Below are 19,858 nucleotides of genomic sequence, written 5' to 3' on the forward strand. Positions count from 1 at the left end.
ACAAATAAAAATTGTTCTTTTTTTGTTGTTGTCTGATACAGATGCCTGCTCCTCCTGAAAGATGCCTCACAGGACTCAGCGAAAGAAAAAGAGAAGATAAACTGCAAGCCAACAAAGACTTTCTCTTTTATTATGAACGTAAAGAGGAGGAATTCACCCATGTCTTCTATAGCACATTAGTGAGAGAATGGCTGGACGTAATGAAGACAATGTATCCTTATCTCAAGGAAACTCAACAGGACAATCTGATCAAACTCAAGTCTGAAGAAGGTACTATATCTTTTTATTCTTCTGTGAAAGTTGAGGTGGATGGCAAAGCACTAATGGAGAACTTTGAGGAAGGTTTTGAAGAGATGAAACAAAAAGCCCAGACACTGTCAAGCAGCAGGATTGGCTCAATTAAAAAAGTAACCCAACCAGAGCAAACTGATGAGGAATAGATGTCAGACGGATACATAAAAAAACAACAACAACTGGGTTGTAAAATCAATTACATGTTGATGTGTTTCTCTCCCACCCCCCCCCCCCCCCCCCCCCCTCCTTCCTATACATTTATTGTAGTTCCTCCTCGTGGTGTTTTCTATATTGCTTTGGTATTGTGTCACAAGGATCACAAATGTAATAATGGATCTTCTGATTGAGTCTCACTCTAGTCCGTCTGCAGGTAATGTAGGAATGAAGAGCGGTCTTGTACTCACTGAGCAGGTGGTAGTTTGAGTCTCTCTCATATTTGAAGGTCAGTCTTCCATAGCTGACGTGGTTGAGATTCTTCAGCCACTCAAAATAAGACACCGTCACACCGCCAGCATTCAGGTACATGTCCTGCAGGACCGAACATCACAAACTCACACATCCGACTGTTTGGTACTCACTCCTCTGTTTGGAATTAGTTTTGATTGCATTTTTTTTTTTCATTTGGGAAGAATATTACTGGAATAAACTGTTTATTAAATGCTTTTGGTGAATTATTATTTTTGATAAGCTTGAGTTAATGTGTGAAAGCGTTCAAAAGACCTACAAATATAAAAATCTGTTGTTTACACAATAAAGGCTGGATTATTCACATCAACTCTTGTTTTTTGTTTATTATTTGGGTTTTATATTTAAATACAGTACATTGTGATGTTTTTGCTGAAACATTAAATAGGGATAACTATGTGATAATCACAATGAAAAGTTAAACTGCTCCATCAGGACTGGATGTCTGTGTTTTTGTCAGAATGGGTTAACCTGTTGGAAAACGAAACTGATACTGTGTTATGCCAACTTGAACCTACAACCAAAAGAAAAAGAAAAGCAAAATTAAAAATGTTTGTTCGTGCAGGAAACAATAACTCATAGTCAGACATTAATGACTGATGATTCTAGACTCTTGGTTGGTTCATTTTGACATTTCAGAAACCAGTTCATTCATTTGAACCGACCAGACGGAAACAATAAAATACATTATTGGGAGTTTTGAATTGTTTTAAAATCAGCCTCAAGTCTGAATGTAGAAGAAGTCTCAAAAACTAACAGAATAACATTTTTGTATGTAGTGTATATCTTGGGTTGTGTTTAGGTGTCATTTTGGTATGAATTTTGCTCGTCCAGAAATGAAGTAAAAAATTCTGGACCTCACTCATTTCTAAACCCTTGCTACGGCCCTGCTCACAGCCTCTCACACTCAACATTTAGTGACTTCAGTTTGTTGAAGGCTGGAGGACGGACAGTGGGATTGGACCATAGTGTTGTATGTCAGGACTGTCAAGACACGCATTTCAACCTGTTGACACGCTCACACACCACCGAGTATTTCAGGGAAATCACCAGGAGAGCGCCACCTATTCTTTTAACTAAGACGTTCAGATCAGGGTGTAAAACATTTCACGCCCTTACCGAAACATTTGATAACACGTTTTGCGTCATCAAAGTGACATGCCAAGTGCCATCCCATTTGTATTTATACCATATCAGACCCTCACACTCAACCACACACACACACACACACACACACACACACACACACACACACACACACACACACACACACACACACACAGCAGGTTTAGTATAAAAAAAAATAAACCGATGAGAAACACTCTTTTTCTTAACATTTTATTGGTTTCCCCCCAAAAAAGAGAAATGAATAAAAAAAAAAGAAAGTAATTTCCTCCATAACAATTTCAAATGTCGAAGAACTGGACGATTAAAACTGAGCTTTATTTTATTTGTTTGTGGGCTCTACGGTGGCTCTGAGTGGTCAAAAAACCCTCTAAACGCTTTTTGACTGATGTAAAAAGTACAGAAAATCCAACCTGTTCCTGAGTTTTGGAGCCGGTGTGCAATTTATGTTATTGAAGCTATTTTAACTAAAACAAGTAAATAAATTATTACAATGTAATATTCCCAGACCAGACATAATAATTACGTCTGGTCCGGGAAGATAAGAGCCTGGAAGACGCCCTCACCAAAACATTTGATAACACGTTTTGCATCATCAAAGTGACATGCCAAGTGCCATCCCATTTGTATTTATACCATATCGGACCCTCACAGCCTCTCACACTCAACCATTACGCAGCAACATCATGGAAGCTGTCCGACACACACAACACACAACTCTGTGCAGTTAACTCTTACTTTACTGAAACTTAAAAACATTTCTTGTAATTCTCGCATTCCAAAACGAGACATATTAAAAAAAAAATAACGTGCATTTACATACCTTTCTCTTGGAGTGGAAATTTATGGATTAAGTGTTGTTTTGGATGAACAAAGCGAGCTACTTTTAGCAGGGGAAAAACTTAAATAGCAGCATTTGAAGAATAATTGGAGACTAGGATTTCTATGATATTAAAAAAACACAAGAGATATTTACTTGTATACATTAGAAAGTGTAAATTTGTGTAAGTGTAAAGTGTAAACACACACACACACACACACACACACACACACACACACACACACACACACACACACACACACACACTCACACACAATGTCATCATTGTGTGTGTGTCAAAGAAACAAAATGTGTAAATAGAAATAGATATATACATACATGTCGCCATGGACAGTTAGGGTGTTCATTGTCATACACAAGTTCTTCTCCTGTGTATATGGCCGCTCCAAGAGAAAGGTATGTAAATATGATATATTTTTAGGTGACACTGTGAAGGTTCTTCAAGACCATGTCCTGTAACGTTGCGACTGGACCACCAAAAATAAAATGTGTTTTCCTTTATAAGAGCTCATGCATTATTTATAAACACAAGTAACATTTTATTAGGAGGTCCCCACTTGTACTGGTAAGACTGACAAACAACACTAATACACAGTGATAGATGAATAAAAACAAGATCAATCAATGCTCTTCCCTGTATTCCTTCACTTTCAAAAATACTGAAGCTTTAACCTGGGAAATCCACTAAAGTTGAGCTTGAAGTATTGTTTTAAAAGAAAACAATATTTGAAGAGACAATTCAGTTGAGTTTGAGACAGTCCATGTTGGAGTGTGAGTGTCGCTCCATGCTATCCAAGAGGGAACTTGTGCCATAAAATACCCGCTAATAGGGGATTCCTGGGGATGTTTATGATAGATCTATTCTAAGCATTAATTAAAAATGAAAGGAAACAATATTCTTTTCCTCTTGACTTTATTCTGATTGTTTTTATCCTTTATTGCATGTACTTTTTACTTCTTTTCATTCTGCTTGGCTCCTCATTTTAATACAGAGAAGATCTGATAAATGGCTAAGCCATCCACTAGAGCTAAGCCTTAACATTTTGATATTAAAGGTACAATATGTAAGAAATCTAAAGCAACTGGCCGTAAAATCATCCTAATATGTCATAGAGACTCAGGCATAATGATCATATAACATACTGAACTCACCAACAACAACAGTACAGACAAAATATTTGCATTTAAAAAAATCTTTTGCAGACGGCAAATCATGTTTATGTTCTGAAAACATGTTTTGGCACGTGGCGCCACCCACCGGCGTCTACAAATCATTGCAGTCAGTAGAGTCTCAGCTGCCGAGCAACCACGGGTTGCCAGTTTCGACTGAGCTACAATGGCGGAGGCAACGAAACCCAAAAGAGCTCGTTATGATGGGGTGCGGGGGGTGCCGCCGCCCCCACTCCTATTCCTAAATGTCTCAAAGTAGGCTTTCAGGTAATTTCGCGGCATAACACAGCGCCTTCCGGGTAAAAAAGACGTCGCCTACGGCAAAATCTGGAATGAAAAATGGCACTGTTATTTCATCCCCGAATCCCATTCATAAACACAATATCTAATATCAGTTAACGAGTCGTTTTCCGATTTTAAAACGAATAACGGGATACGAGTCATTTTCCGTTTTTCGTTCTTTTATTTTGAAGCGAAAAACGGGAAAACAACTCGTTATAACGGACCGTTTATCCAGTTACTCCCCCCACCCTCCCAACAAAAGTCCCGCCCCCCCCTCTCAGAAAATAGTTCCGACGTCCATGAACAACGTTATTCATTTCGTTTTTGGCCACATTCTTACATGTGGCGCCTTTAAAACTTGGCATTCTTTAATAGTTGGGCATGCCCTTACATGGTGAAAATAGCTGTGGCGTTATATTATTGGCTGTATGTGAACAAGGCAGAGAGTATAAATAAAAAGGGAAAAGCTCTTCACATCAGCTGACACTGGGTTGATTTACACCATTTGATGGGGAAAGTGCTCTAAAATTGCTTGGATTTCATAGGGCCCTAAAACATCACGGCAAGTCTGAATACTGAATGTGTTGTACCATTCATCAGTGGTATGGTCATTTACAAATGTAACATTTTCTTTTTTGTTGTCTGATACAGATGCCTGCTCTTCCTATACAATACACCCAAGGACTCAGCGAAAACAAAAGGGACGAACACAGATCAAAGTTACTGCATGGCAATAAAGACTTTCTCTTTTATGATGAACGTAACCTCGTGTTCTATAGCACATTAGTGAGAGAATGGCTGGACGTAATAAGGAGAACGTATCCCGAACTCGAGTCCGAAGAAGGTACTATAACTTTTAAGTCTTCTGTGAAAGTTCTGGTGCATGGCAAAGCACTGAGGGATACGTTTGAGAGAGATTTTGAAGAGATGAAAAAAAATGCCCAGACACAGTTCCTGGAAACCACCCCACAGCACGAGGAACACGAGGTACAACATCACAGCTGAACATTGAATGTGTTTTAACATTCATCATTGCCATGGTCATTTACAAATAAAAAAAAATCTTTTTTTGTGGTTGTCTGATACAGATGTCTGCTCCTCCTGAAAGATGCCTCACAGGACTCAGCAAAAAAAACTGAAAAATTATACTGCAAGCCAACAAAGACTTTCTCTTTCAAGATAATCGTAACGGGGAGAAATTCAACCTCATCTTCTGTAGCACATTAGTGAGAGAATGGCTGGACGTAATGAAGAGAAAGTATCCTAACCTCAAGGAAACTCAACAGGACAATCTGATCAAACTCAAGTCCGAAGAAGGTACTATATCTTTTTATTCTTCTGTGGAAGTTGTGGTGGATGGCGAAGAACTAATGGAGAGGTTTAAGGAAAGTTTTGAAGAGATGAAACAAGATGCCCAGACACAGTCCGAAAGCAGCAGGATTGGCTCAAATGGAACTCAACCAGGGAGGGAGGAATAGATGTCAGACGGATACATTTAAAAAAAACACACACACACACACACACACACAACTGGGTTGTAACATCAATTAAATGTTGAATATTACTGGAATTAACTGTTTGATTAAATGCTTTTGGTGAATTATTATTTTGATAAGCTTGTTGTTTGATGTTTTTGCAGAAACATTAAATAGGGATAACTATGTGATAATCAAAATTAAAAAGCAAACAGGGCTGAGTTAAACTAATTCATCAGGACTGGATGTCTGTGTTTTTATCAGAATGGATTAACCTGTTGGAAAACGAAACCGCGAAGTATGTGATACTGTGTTATGCCAACTTCAAACCAGTGAGACCTCAGGTCCATTTTGACATTTCAGAAACCAGTTCATTCGTTTGAACCGACCAGACGGAAACAATAAAATACATTATTGGGAGTTTTGAATTGTTTCAAAATCAGCCTCAAGTCTGAATGTAGAAAAGTGTTTCCAACGTGGTAGTTTGCATTCGTGTGTGCATGCGTCGTTTGTGCTTACAGGAATAACCATGACGTTGTTCTCTAGGAAGATCTTGTCAGCGTCTGGAGTGGTGGGACCATTGGCACCTTCAGCAATGATCTGAAAGGAGGCAAAACACACACAAAATAAACACACACGTCACATGACCACAAATGAATACTTAAAGCACAGCACCTCAGGAAAATCAAAGTGTTAACCTTGGCCTTCATCTTGGGGGCGTTGACACGCGTGAGCTGCTTTTCTCGGCCGCAGGGATCAAGATGTGGGAATCGGCCTCCAAAATGTTGCCTTCGTAGGGTTTGGCTCCTGGGAAGTCCACAATGGCATCTTGGGTTATGTTTAGGTGTCATTTTGGTATGAATTTTGCTCGTCCAGAAATGAAGTAAATAAGCTCCAGTAAAAGCCTCTCACACTCAACCATTTAGTGACTTCAGTTTGTTGAAGGCTGGAGGACGGACAGTGGGATTGGACCATAGTGTTGTATGTCAGGGCTGTCAAGACACGCATTTCAACCTGTTGACACGCTCACACACCACCGAGTATTTCAGGGAAATTACCAGGAGAGCGCCACCTATTCTTTTAACTGTGACAGCGCCTTGCTTTGAGTGACCAGGTGGATGAGCTCGTTTGTTGATATTTTTTTTATTTTTTTTACGGTGGCTCTGAGTGGTCAAAAAACCCTCTAAAGGCTTTTTGACTGGTGTAAAAAGTGCAGAAAATCCAACCTGTTCCTGAGTTTTGGAGCCGGTGTGCAATTTATGTTATTGAAGCTATTTTAACTAAAACAAGTAAATAAATTATTACAATGTAATATTCCCAGACCAGACATAATAATTACGTCTGGTCCTGGAAGATAAGAGCCTGGAAGACGTTCAGATCAGGGTGTAAAACATTTCACGCCCTTACCAAAACATTTTGATAACACGTTTTGCGTCATCAAAGAGACATGCCAAGTGCCATCCCGTTTGTATTTATACCATTCAGACCCTCATAGCCTCTCACACTCAACCATTAAGCAGCAACATCACGGAAGCTGTCCAATTCACCAGATTCGGTAAGAATACATCTGTTTGTCCTTCAAATTTTTGTTGACCGAATTGTTATTTCAACATATATTTATCAAAAACAAATTAATCTTGCATTTAAAAAAAAGACATGAGCAGTCTTGTCAGTGACGTAAAACAGCCAGCGAGCTAAGGATTGAAGATGAAAGTAGTCCATGATTGTTGTAGACTTCATCATGTAAACTTTTACAAAGTAGTGTCAAAAAGACCTACTTCAGTAACCATGACCAACCACCAAGCATGCACTGAAAGCCTAAAAAGCCTTGAAGAGTTAAACTTAAGCTCGTGCCTTCAAGAAGCAGCTGTGGTATCCACCTTCCCACTGAGAAATCACCTCACAGCACGACAAATACAAGGTACAACATCACAGCCGTAGAGGATGGACCTACACAGTCCAGCTGTAGTTAACAGTCTCCTATTTTAGACTCTAAGAGACAAGATTTGAAGACCTAAATATTGAGACTTTAATTGGAAAAGCTGCAGAACATTTAGCAGTTATTATGAAGTTTAATTGAAACTGGTTCATGATCAGAATAATATCAGGATTTTTTCCTCTTATATCTATAATAATATATAATTCACAAGTAGAAAAAACAAAAACACATGAACAATTAAAACAAATATCAGTGAACATCAATCCAGTTTTACAACTTGGCCTTCTTTAATAGTTGGGCATACCTTTACATGGTGAAAATAGCTGTGGCATTATATTATTGGCTGTATGTGAACAAGGCAGAGAGTATAAATAAAAAGGGAAAAGCTCTTCACATCAGCCGACACTGGGTTGATTGACACCATTTGATGGGGAAAGTGCTCTAAAATTGCTTGGATTTCATAGGACCCTAAAACATCACGGCAAGTCTGAATACTGAATGTGTTGTACCATTCATCAGTGGTATGGTCATTTACAAATGTAACATTTTCTTTTCTTTATGTCTGATACAGATGCCTGCTCTTCCTATACAATACCCCCAAGGACTCAACAAAAAGAAAAGGGTCGAACACAGATTAAGGTTACTGCATGGCAATAAAGACTTTCTCTATTATGATGAACGTAACGAGGAGAAATTCAACCTCGTGTTCTGTAGCACATTAGTGAGAGAATGGCTGGACGTAATAAGGAGAACGTATCCGGACCTCGAGGAAACTCAAGAGGACGATCTGATCAAATTCGAGTGCGAAGAATGTACTATATATTTTATGTCTTCTGTGAAAGTTCTGGTGCATGGCGAAGCACTAATCAAGAAGTTTGAGAGACGTTTTGAACGGATGAAACAGTCCCTGGCAGCCAACCCACAACAAGAGGAAGACGAGGTACAACATCACAGCTGAACATTGAATGTGTTTTACCATTCATCATTGCCATGGTCATTTACAAGTAAAAATTTTTTTTTTTTTTTTTGTCTGATACAGATGCCTATTCCTCCTAAAAGATGCCTCACAAGACTCAACGAAAGAGAAAGAGAAGATAAACTGCAAGCCAACAAAGACTTTCTTTTTTATGATAAACGTAACGGGAAGAAATTCAACCTCATCTTCTATAGCACATTAGTGAGAGAATGGCTGGACGTAATGAAGAGAACGTATCCTTATCTCAAGGAAATTCAACAGGACGATCTGATCAAACTCAAGTCCGAAGAAGGTACTATATCTTTTAAGTCTTCTGTGGAAGTTGTGGTGGATGGCGAAGAACTAATGGAGAAGTTTGAGGAAGGTTTTGAAGAGATGAAACAAGATGTCCAGACACAGTTCATGGAAGCAGGATTGGCCCAATTAAACGTAACCCAACCAGGCAGGGGGGAAGATGTCGTGGAATCGGGGGCGCGCGGGGGGGGGATGGGGGTGGGGGTGGGGGGGGGGGTGGGGGGAAGATGTCGTGGAATCGGGGGCGCGCGGGGTAGGGGGGGGGTTAGGGGGGGCGGTAGGTGGGGGTGGGGGGGGGTTAGGGGGGGGGGGGTAGGTGGGGGGGGGGGGTGGGGGGAAGATGTCGTGGAATCGGGGGCGCGCGGGGTAGGGGGGGGGGGGATGGGGGTGGGGGGGGGTTAGGGGGGGGGGTAGGTGGGGGGTGTGGGGGGGGTGGGGGGAAGATGTCGTGTAATCGGGGGCGCCTCGGGTAGGGGGGGGGGGATGGGGGTGGGGGGGGGTAGGGGGGGGGGGGGAGATGTCGTGGAATCGGGGGCGCGCGGGGGGGGGGTTAGGGGGGGGGGTAGGTGGGGGGTGGGGGGGGGGGGTGGGGGAAGATGTCGTGGAATCGGGGTAGGTTTAGGTCGACGTGTGGGGGGGGCGATCGTCTGAGACACCGGAGTGTCGATATTTACTTGACCGCTAGAGGGCGCGCTATTTTGAAACGTAACATATGGTCGTAATTCGCTGCTTGACACACGACCTATGTGGTCGTTTTCTCGAGGAGGACAGTCTGCAACCAGGGCATACTGATGAGGAATAGATGTCAGACGGATACATAAAAAAAAAAAACAACTGGGTTGTAAAATCAATTACATGTTGATGGGCTCCCCCCCCCCCCCCCCCCCCCCTTCCTATACATTTATTGTAGTTCCTCCTCGTGGTGTTTTCTATATTGCTTTGGTATTGTGTCACAAGGATCACAAATGTAATAATGGATCTTCTGATTGAGTCTCACTCTAGTCCGTCTGCAGGTAATGTAGGAATGAAGAGCGGTCTTGTACTCACTGAGCAGATGGTAGTTTGAGTCTCTCTCATATTTGAAGGTCAGTCTTCCATAGCTGACGTGGTTGAGATTCTTCAGCCACTCAAAATAAGACACCGTCACACCGCCAGCATTCAGGTACATGTCCTGCAGGACCAAACATCACAAACTCACACATCCGACTGTTTGGTACTCACTCCTCTGTTTGGAATTAGTTTTGATTGCATTTTTTTTTCATTTGGGAAGAATATTACTGGAATTAACTGTTGATTAAATGCTTTTGGTGAATTATTATTTTGATAAGCTTGAGTTAATGTGTGAAAGCGTGCAAAAGACCACCAAATATAAAAATCTGTTGTTTACACAATAAAGGCTGGATTATTCACATCAACTCTTGCTTTTTGTTTATTATATTTATATTTAAATACAGTACATTGTAATGTTTTTGCTGAAACATTAAATAAGGATAACTATGTGATAATCACAATGAAAAGTTAAACTGCTCCATCAGGACTGGATGTCTGTGTTTTTATCAGAATGGATTAACCTGGAAAACGAAACTGTAAAGTATGTGATACTGTGTTATGCCAACTTCAAACCAGTGAGACAAGTTTGGACAAAAAAGAAAAAGAAAAGCGAAATTAAAAATGTTTGTTCGTGCAGGAAACAATAACTCATAGTCAGACATTAATGACTGATGATTCTAGACTCTTGGTTGCATCTAACCTCAGGTTCATTTTGACATTTCAGAAACCAGTTCATTCATTTGAACCGACCAGACGGAAACAATAAAATATATTATTGGGAGTTTTGAATTGTTTCAAAATCAGCCACAGCCGCTCACACTCAACCATTTAGTGACTTCAGTTTGTTGAAGGCTGGAGGGCGGACAGTGGGATCAACCTGTTGACACGCTCACACACCACGTAGTATTTCAGGGAAATTACCAGGAGAGCACCACCTATTCTTTTAACTGACAGCGTCTTGCTTTGAGTGACCAGGTGGATGAGCTCGTTTTATTTGTTTGTGGAAGACGTTCAGATCAGGGTGTAAAACATTTCACGCCCTTACCAAAACATTTTGATAACACGTTTTACACACACACACACACACACACACACCTCTGTGCAGTTTAGTATAAAAAAACTAAACCGATGAGAAACACTATTTTTCTTAACATTTTATTGGTTTCCAAAAAAAAAGAGAAATTAATAAAAAAAAAAAGTAATTTCCTCCATAACAATTTCAAATGTCGAAGAACTGGACGATTAAAACTGAGGAAGATTCAACAAGGGGACGGGCGGTCACAGTGACACCTGGCGCCCTCCCTGCTCCCCTTTCTTGGCCAGCGAAGGAGTCGGGGAGAAGCTGCTTTTAATACAAAAGATAAAGCGACAGGAAAGCAGGAAAAGATGGGGGGACGAGCAACAATCCTCCCACCAAAAAAAAAAAAAAAAACTTTAACCGTGGCAACTTCACGACTAACCATTAGTGATTTTTGGAGAACATTATTGGAGAGAAACTACATATATTTGTCAAATTAAAATGTTTTCTGAACTGAACCCAGATCTTAATGGAATTTTGGACCACCAAATTTGGGTTTAGTTCAGATGCTTTGATCGTTAGTGGGAGAGGGGCAATTAAAACTGAGACTGGGAGTGTAACTCTCAGTTCCATATCAGCCCAGATCGGACCCTCCTTATCTGCGAACATGGTGATCCAATATGTCAGCTTGACAATATTCGCTGCCCAGTAATAAAATAAAAGATTAGGTAAACCCAAACCGCCATCAGGCTTAGCTCTCTGCAGGCTTGCCTTCTTTATACGTGCAGACTTTTTATTCCATATGAACGAAGAAATGAAGCGATCCAGCTGGGCATAATAGGATTTGGGGAGAAAAATGGGAATCATTTGAAATAAATAAAGAAACCTGGGCATTACAGTCATCTTCACTGCATTTATCCGTCCTGCCAGTGAGAATGGCAGTTTCGACCATCTATCCAAGTCAGTCTTGGTACGGTCTAAAATGGACCTGTAGTTGTACTTAAAAATAACTTTAATTGACAACAAGTCAATTGAGCCTGCTATTTCTATTCCCAGATATGTGAATTTAACATTTTCAATTTTGAAAGGGAAATGTTCAACAGATCAAGGTTTCTTCTGTAGCACATTAGTGAGAGAATGGCTGGACGTAATGAAGAGATAAGTATCCTTATCTCAAGGAAACTCAACAGGACAATCTGATCAAGTCCGAAGAAGGTACTATATCTTTTTATTCTTCTCTGAAAGTTCTGGTGCATGGCAGCGCTCTAAAGGAGAGGTTTAAGGAGGGTTTTGAAGAGATGAAACAAAATGCCCAGATACAGTTCCTGGCAGCAGGACTGGCCCAATTAAAAAAGTAACCCAACCAGAGCAAACTGCTGAGGATTAGATGTCAGACGGATACATAACAAAAAACTAAAAATGTTGCATGTTGCATCTAACCTTAGGTTAATTTTGACATTTCAGAAACCAGTTAATTCATTTGAACCGACCGAGAGAAGATAAACTGCAAGCCAACAAAGACTTTCTCTTTTATTATGAACGTGAAGAGGAGGAATTCATCCACATCTTCTATAGCACATTAGTGAGAGAATGGCTGGACGTAATGAAGAGAACGTATCCTTATCTCAAGGAAATTCAACAAGACGATCTGATCAAACTCAAGTCCGAAGAAGGTACTATATCTTTTAAGTCTTCTGTGGAAGTTCTGGTGGATGGCAGAGAACTAATGGAGAAGTTTGAGGAAGGTTTTGAAGAGATGAAACAAGATGTCCAGACACAGTTCGTGGAAGCAGCAATGGCCCAATTGAACGTAACCCAACGAGAACAAACTGTTAAGGAATAGATGTCAGACAGATACATAAAAAAAAATACAACTGGTTTGTAAAATCAATTACATGTTGATGGGCTCCCCCCTCCTACTTATATATTTACTGCAGTTCCTCCTCGTGGTGTTTTCTATATTGCTTTGGTATTGTGTCACAAGGATTAACAATGTAATAATGGATCTTCTGATTGAGTCTCACTCTAGTCCGTCTGCAGGTAATGTAGGAATGAAGAGCGGTCTTGTACTCACTGAGCAGGTGGTAGTTTGAGTCTCTCTCATATTTGAAGGTCAGTCTTCCATAGCTGACGTGGTTGAGATTCTTCAGCCACTCAAAATAAGACACCGTCACACCGCCAGCATTCAGGTACATGTCCTGCAGGACCAAACATCACAAACTCACACATCCGACTGTTTGGTACTCACTCCTCTGTTTGGAATTAGTTTTGATTGCATTTCTTTTTTCCATTTGGGAAGAATATTACTGGAATTAACTGTTGATTAAATGCTTTTGGTGAATTATTATTTTGATAAGCTTGAGTTTATGTGTGAAAGCGTGCAAAAGACCACCAAATATAAAAATCTGTTGTTTACACAATAAAGGCTGGATTATTCACATCAACTCTTGCTTTTTGTTTATTATATTTATATTTAAATACAGTACATTGTAATGTTTTTGCTGAAACATTAAATAAGGATAACTATGTGATAATCACAATGAAAAGTTAAACTGCTCCATCAGGACTGGATGTCTGTGTTTTTATCAGAATGGATTAACCTGGAAAACGAAACTGTGAAGTATGTGATACTGTGTTATGCCAACTTCAAACCAGTGAGACAAGTTCGGACAAAAAAGAAAAAGAAAAGCGAAATTAAAAATGTTTGTTCGTGCAGGAAACAATAACTCATAGTCAGACATTAATGACTGATGATTCTAGACTCTTGGTTGCATCTAACCTCAGGTTCATTTTGACATTTCAGAAACCAGTTCATTCATTTGAACCGACCAGACAGAAACAATAAAATACATTATTGGGAGTTTTGAATTGTTTCAAAATCAGCCACAGCCGCTCACACTCAACCATTTAGTGACTTCAGTTTGTTGAAGGCTGGAGGGCGGACAGTGGGATCAACCTGTTGACACGCTCACACACCACGTAGTATTTCAGGGAAATTACCAGGAGAGCACCACCTATTCTTTTAACTGACAGCGTCTTGCTTTGAGTGACCAGGTGGATGAGCTCGTTTTATTTGTTTGTGGAAGACGTTCAGATCAGGGTGTAAAACATTTCACGCCCTTACCAAAACATTTTGATAACACGTTTTACACACACACATCCACACACACACACCTCTGTGCAGTTTAGTATAAAAAAAATAAACCGATGAGAATCACTCTTTTTCTTAACATTTTATTGGTTTCCAAAAAAAAGAGAAATTAATAAAAAAAAAAAAGTAATTTCCTCCATAACAATTTCAAATGTCGAAGAACTGGACGATTAAAACTGAGGAAGATTCAACAAGGGGACGGGCGGTCACAGTGACACCTGGCGCCCTCCCTGCTCCCCTTTCTTGGCCAGCGAAGGAGTCGGGGAGAAGCTGCTTTTAATACAATAGATAAAGCGACAGGAAAGCAGGAAAAGATGGGACGACGAGCAACAATCCTCCCACCAAAAAAAAAAAAACCTTTAACCTTGGCAACTTCACGACTAACCATTAGTGATTTTTGGAGAACATTATTGGAGAGAAACTACATATATTTGTCAAATTAAAATGTTTTCTGAACTGAACCCAGATCTTAATGGAATTTTGGACCACCAAATTTGGGTTTAGTTCAGATGCTTTGATCTTTAGTGGGAGAGGGGCAATTAAAACTGAGACTGGGAGTGGAGCTCTCAGTTCCATATCAGCCCAGATCGGACCCTCCTTATCTGCGAACATGGTGATCCAATATGTCAGCTTGACAATATTCGCTGCCCAGTAATAAAATAAAAGATTAGGTAAACCCAAACCGCCATCAGGCTTAGCTCTCTGCAGGCTTGCCTTCTTTATACGTGCAGACTTTTTATTCCATATGAACGAAGAAATGAAGTGATCCAGCTGGGCAAAATATAGGATTTGGGGAGAAAAATGGGAATCATTTGAAATAAATAAAGAAACCTGGGCATTACAGTCATCTTCACTGCATTTATCCGTCCTGCCAGTGAGAATGGCAGTTTCGACCATCTATCCAAGTCAGTTTTGGTACGGTCTAAAATGGACCTGTAGTTGTACTTAAAAATAACTTTAATTGAGCCTGCTATTTCTATTCCCAGATAGGTGAATTTAACATTTTCAATTTTGAAAGGGAAATTTTCAACAGATCAAGGTTTCTGCATGGCAAGAAAGACTTTCTCTTTTATGATGAACGTAACGAGGAGAAATTGAACCTCTTCTTCTGTAGCACATTAGTGAGAGAATGGCTGGATGTAATGAAGAGATAAGTATCCTTATCTCAAGGAAACTCAACAGGACAATCTGATCAAGTCCGAAGAAGGTACTATATCTTTTTATTCTTCTGTGAAAGTTCTGGTGCATGGCAGCGCTCTAAAGGAGAGGTTTAAGGAGGGTTTTGAAGAGATGAAACAAAATGTCCAGACATAGTTCCTGGCAGCAGGACAGGCCCAATTAAAAAAGTAACCCAACCAGAGCAAACTGCTGAGGATTAGATGTCAGACGGATACATAACAAAAAACTAAAAATGTTGCATGGTTGCATCTAACCTCAGGTTCATTTTGACATTTCAGAAACCAGTTCATTCATTTGAACCGACCAGACGGAAACAATAAAATACATTATTGGGAGATTGAATTGTTTCAAAATCAGCCTCAAGTCTGAATGTAGAAAAGTGTTTCTAATGTGGTAGTTTGCATTTGTGTGTGCATGCGTCGTTTGTGTGCGTCATTTATGTTATTGAAGCTATTTTAACTAAAACAAGTAAATAAATTATTACAATGTAATATTCCCAGACCAGACATAATAATTACGTCTGGTCCTGGAAGATAAGAGCCTGGAAGACGTTCAGATCAGGGTGTAAAACATTTCACGCCCTTACCAAAACATTTTGATAACACGTTTTGCGTCATCAAAGTGACATGCCAAGTGCCATCCCGTTTGTATTTATACCATTCAGACCCTCACAGCCTCTCACACTCAACCATTAAGCAGCAACATCACGGAAGCTCTCCGATTCACCAGATTCGGTAAGAATACATCTATTTGTCCTTCAAATTTTTGTTGACCGAATTGTTATTTCAACATATATTTATCAAAAACAAATGAATCTTGCATTTAAAAAAAAAGACATGAGCAGTCTTGTCAGTGACGTAAAACAGCCAGCGAGCTAAGGATTGAAGATGACAGTAGTCCATGATTGTTGTAGACTTCATCATGTAAACTTTTACAAAGTAGTGTCAAAAAGACCTACTTCTGGTTCATGATCAGAATAATATCAGGATTTTTACTCTTCGTGTAAACATGAGCACACACACACACACACACACACACACACACACACACACGTTTAGTATAAAAAAAATAAACCGATGAGAAACACTCTTTTTCTTAACATTTTATTGGTTTCCAAAAAAAAAGAGAAATGAATAAAAAAAAAGAAAGTAATTTCCTCCATAACAATTTCAAATGTCGAAGAACTGGACGATTAAAACTGAGGAAGATTCAACAAGGGGACGGGCGGTCACAGTGACACCTGGCGCCCTCCCTGCTCCCCTTTCTTGGCCAGCAAAGGAGTCGGGGAGAAGCTGCTTTTAATACAATAGATAAAGCGACAGGAAAGCAGGAAAAGATGGGGGGACGAGCAACAATCCTCCCACCAAAAAAAACCAAAAAACTTTAACCTTGGCAACTTCACGACTAACCATTACGTCTGAAGAGTGAGATGACAAACTCAAGATTCATGAAATGATCTTTTATTCACATGAAGTTAAATCTAAATCCTTTTTTAGTTAAAAATGTACATTTAAAGACAGCTCTTAAATGTTATTATCCGTAAGCAGTGTGCCACGTAAAACCGAAATCAGTTGAGCACACACGGTAGCAGTATGAATTATGACACATAACTCCCAACATACACGCCAACACACAAAAGGTAGCCAGTAAGACTTTCTTTTGCCTCCTTGGTGGTTGGACAAATTTAATTAGCATCCTGCTGACTCAACTTTTAATTGAAGAGAGTTGTCTTTAAATCTAAGTGATCACAATGGAAAACAGGTGTATTGCAGGAAACAAATGTATTGACAAATAAATAAAAGTAATGATGAAAAGATACACTTGTGATGCTAATGAACTTTTGTCTATTCACATTCTTGTCAGGCTGGCAGAGATGGAGGCACAGCTCCGAGTAATAATTGATGACCGAATTGAGAAGTTGGTCCTTTCATCAGGAATCCTACCCACTGTGGAGGAGCTCCAAACTATTGTGAAGGAGAAGTTTGAAATTCCTGATGAGTTCAGTCTTCAGTATTTGGATTACATTACTCTTCGTCGAAGTGACCAAGTTAAAGACAAAGACACCGTAGAGGTTGTTCACGCTGCCCCGAATGTTTCAAACTTGCTTCCAAAATTTGGACATTTGGACATTTCCGGTGGTCAACAGTCAACTGACGTTGACTCTGACTCTTATGCAGAGTCAACGTCAGTTGACTATGCATCTCATGCAGAGTCAACTGACGTTGACTCTGACTCTTATGCAGAGTCAACTGACGTTGACTCTGCATCTTGTGCAGAGTCATCTGCTGGAACGTCTTCTTCACAGGACACCATTATCCGGCCAAGTACCACAGAACGACACCAGCCATGGCCAAAGCAGTTCCCCATTCCAAAGTTTGGAGGTGAAACTGAGATGAACCTTGAAAGAGCCACTGAAGCCTACACGAGCAATGGAACACTTATGACTTATGACTTGAAGGTCAAGAAAGACATACTTAAGAAGCTGACTGAAACTATATATACATATACAGCCAATCCATCAGCTGCACAGATAGGTGAGGTGGTTAAGGCACTTTTTGATGAATATCCTTGCCTCAAGCAAATCAGCGTCTCCTATGACTGGAAACAAGGCCTAAAGAACAAGATCAAAAAACTCAGAGGCCCTGAGGACCAGTAGTCTGCAAAGAATGTAAAAAAGCCTTGAAAGGGAGAGGTAAACTTCCTCCCCCCTTACCCGGCAGGAGAGGATGAACAAAGTCAAGAACAAGAGAGGATTCAAAAGTGAACAGGCTAAATGAGCAACTAGCTAAAAAAAAGTGATTTTGTAAGTGATGTGAAGTCACTGTCACGGTCATCAAGGCTTTGTTAAATGAGTTTCAGTGACAAAAAAAATTGTCACTGACACTCCCCCCCCCCCCCCCTTCCTATACATATATTGTAGTTCCTCCTCGTGGTGTTTTCTATATTGCTTTGGTATTGTGTCACAAGGATTAACAATGTAATAATGGATCTTCTGATTGAGTCTCACTCTAGTCCGTCTGCAGGTAATGTAGGAATGAAGAGCGGTCTTGTACTCACTGAGCAGGTGGTAGTTTGAGTCTCTCTCATATTTGAAGGTCAGTCTTCCATAGCTGACGTGGTTGAGATTCTTCAGCCACTCAAAATAAGACACCGTCACACCGCCAGCATTCAGGTACATGTCCTGCAGGACCAAACATCACAAACTCACACATCCGACTGTTTGGTACTCACTCCTCTGTTTTCATTTGGGAAGAATATTACTGGAATTTACTGTTTGATTAAATGCTTTTGGTGAATTATTATTTTGATAAGCTTGAGTTAATGTGTGAAAGCGTGCAAAAGACCACCAAATATAAAAATCTGTTGTTTACACAATAAAGGCTGGATTATTCACATCAACTCTTGCTTTTTGTTTATTATATTTATATTTAAATACAGTACATTGTGATGTTTTTGCTGAAACATTAAATAGGGATAACTATGTGATAATCACAATGAAAAGTTAAACTGCTCCATCAGGACTGGATGGCTGTGTTTTTATCAGAATGGATTAACCTGTTGGAAAACGAAACTGTGAAGTATGTGATACTGTGTTATGCCAACTTAAAACCAGTGAGACAAGTTCGGACAAAAAAGAAAAAGAAAAGCGAAATTAAAAATGAGTCTGTAAATATGTTTGTTCCTGCAGGAAACAATAACTCATAGTCAGACATTAATGACTGATGATTCTAGTCTCTTGGTTGCATCTAACCTCAGGTTCATTTTGACATTTCAGAAACCAGTTCATTCATTTGAACCGACCAGACGGAAACAATAAAATACATTATTGGGAGTTTTGAATTGTTTCAAAATCAGCCACAGCCGCTCACACTCAACCATTTAGTGACTTCAGTTTGTTGAAGGCTGGAGGACGGACAGTGGGATTGGACCATAGTGTTGTATGTCAGGGCTGTCAAGACACGCATTTCAACCTGTTGACACGCTCACACACCACCGAGTATTTCAGGGAAATTACCAGGAGAGCGCCACCTATTCTTTTAACTGTGACAGCGTCTTGCTTTGAGTGATGAGGTGGATGAGCTCGTTTTATTTGTTTGTGGAAGACGTTCAGATCAGGGTGTAAAACATTTCACGCCCTTACCAAAACATTTTGATAACATGCCAAGTGCCATCCCATTTGTTTGATTTCAGACCCTCACAGCCTCTCACACTCAACCATTACGCAGCAACATCACAGAATCTGTCCGATTACACACACACACACACACACACACACACACACACACACACAAGTTTAGTATAAAAAATAAACCGATGAGAAACACTTTTTAACATTTTATTGGTTTCCAAAAAAAAAAGAGAAATGAATAAAAAAAATAAAGTAATTTCCTCCATAACAATTTCAAATGTCGAAGAACTGGACGATTAAAACCGAGGAAGATTCAACAAGGGGACGGGCGGTCACAGTGACACCTGGCGCCCTCCCTGCTCCCCTTTCTTGGCCAGCGAAGGAGTCGGGGAGAAGCTGCTTTTAATACAATAGATAAAGCGACAGGAAAGCAGGAAAAGATGGGACGACGAGCAACAATCCTCCCACCA

At 40.0% G+C, this 19,858-nt stretch overlaps 1 protein-coding gene across 5 annotated transcripts in view; it reads left to right on the forward strand.

Annotated features, from left to right (window-relative positions):
- Positions 1-19,858, forward strand: part of LOC311032698 (uncharacterized protein) — a 45,527-nt gene that overhangs the window by 447 nt on the left and 25,222 nt on the right. The window contains exons 2-5 of one of the 5 annotated variants that reach the window (XR_014599199.1): positions 42-270; positions 5,022-5,164; positions 5,266-5,555; positions 12,206-12,220. Coding sequence is in view for 2 of the 5 variants with exons in the window: in XM_084039669.1 (XP_083895795.1) it covers positions 42-270; positions 5,022-5,164; positions 8,631-9,009; positions 9,644-9,663 (771 nt within the window). In the remaining 3 variants the exon portion in view is untranslated. Of the gene's footprint in view, positions 1-41; positions 271-5,021; positions 5,165-5,265; positions 5,939-8,630; positions 9,010-9,643; positions 10,271-12,205; positions 12,221-19,858 lie in introns of those variants that run through there. The other 4 variants (XM_084039669.1, XR_014599198.1, XM_084039670.1 and 1 more) reach the window with 4 other exon arrangements.

Source organism: Eutrigla gurnardus (assembly GCF_963514095.1).
Source record: "Eutrigla gurnardus genome assembly, chromosome: 22".
In the NCBI taxonomy this organism is placed as follows: Eukaryota; Metazoa; Chordata; class Actinopteri; order Perciformes; family Triglidae; genus Eutrigla; species Eutrigla gurnardus.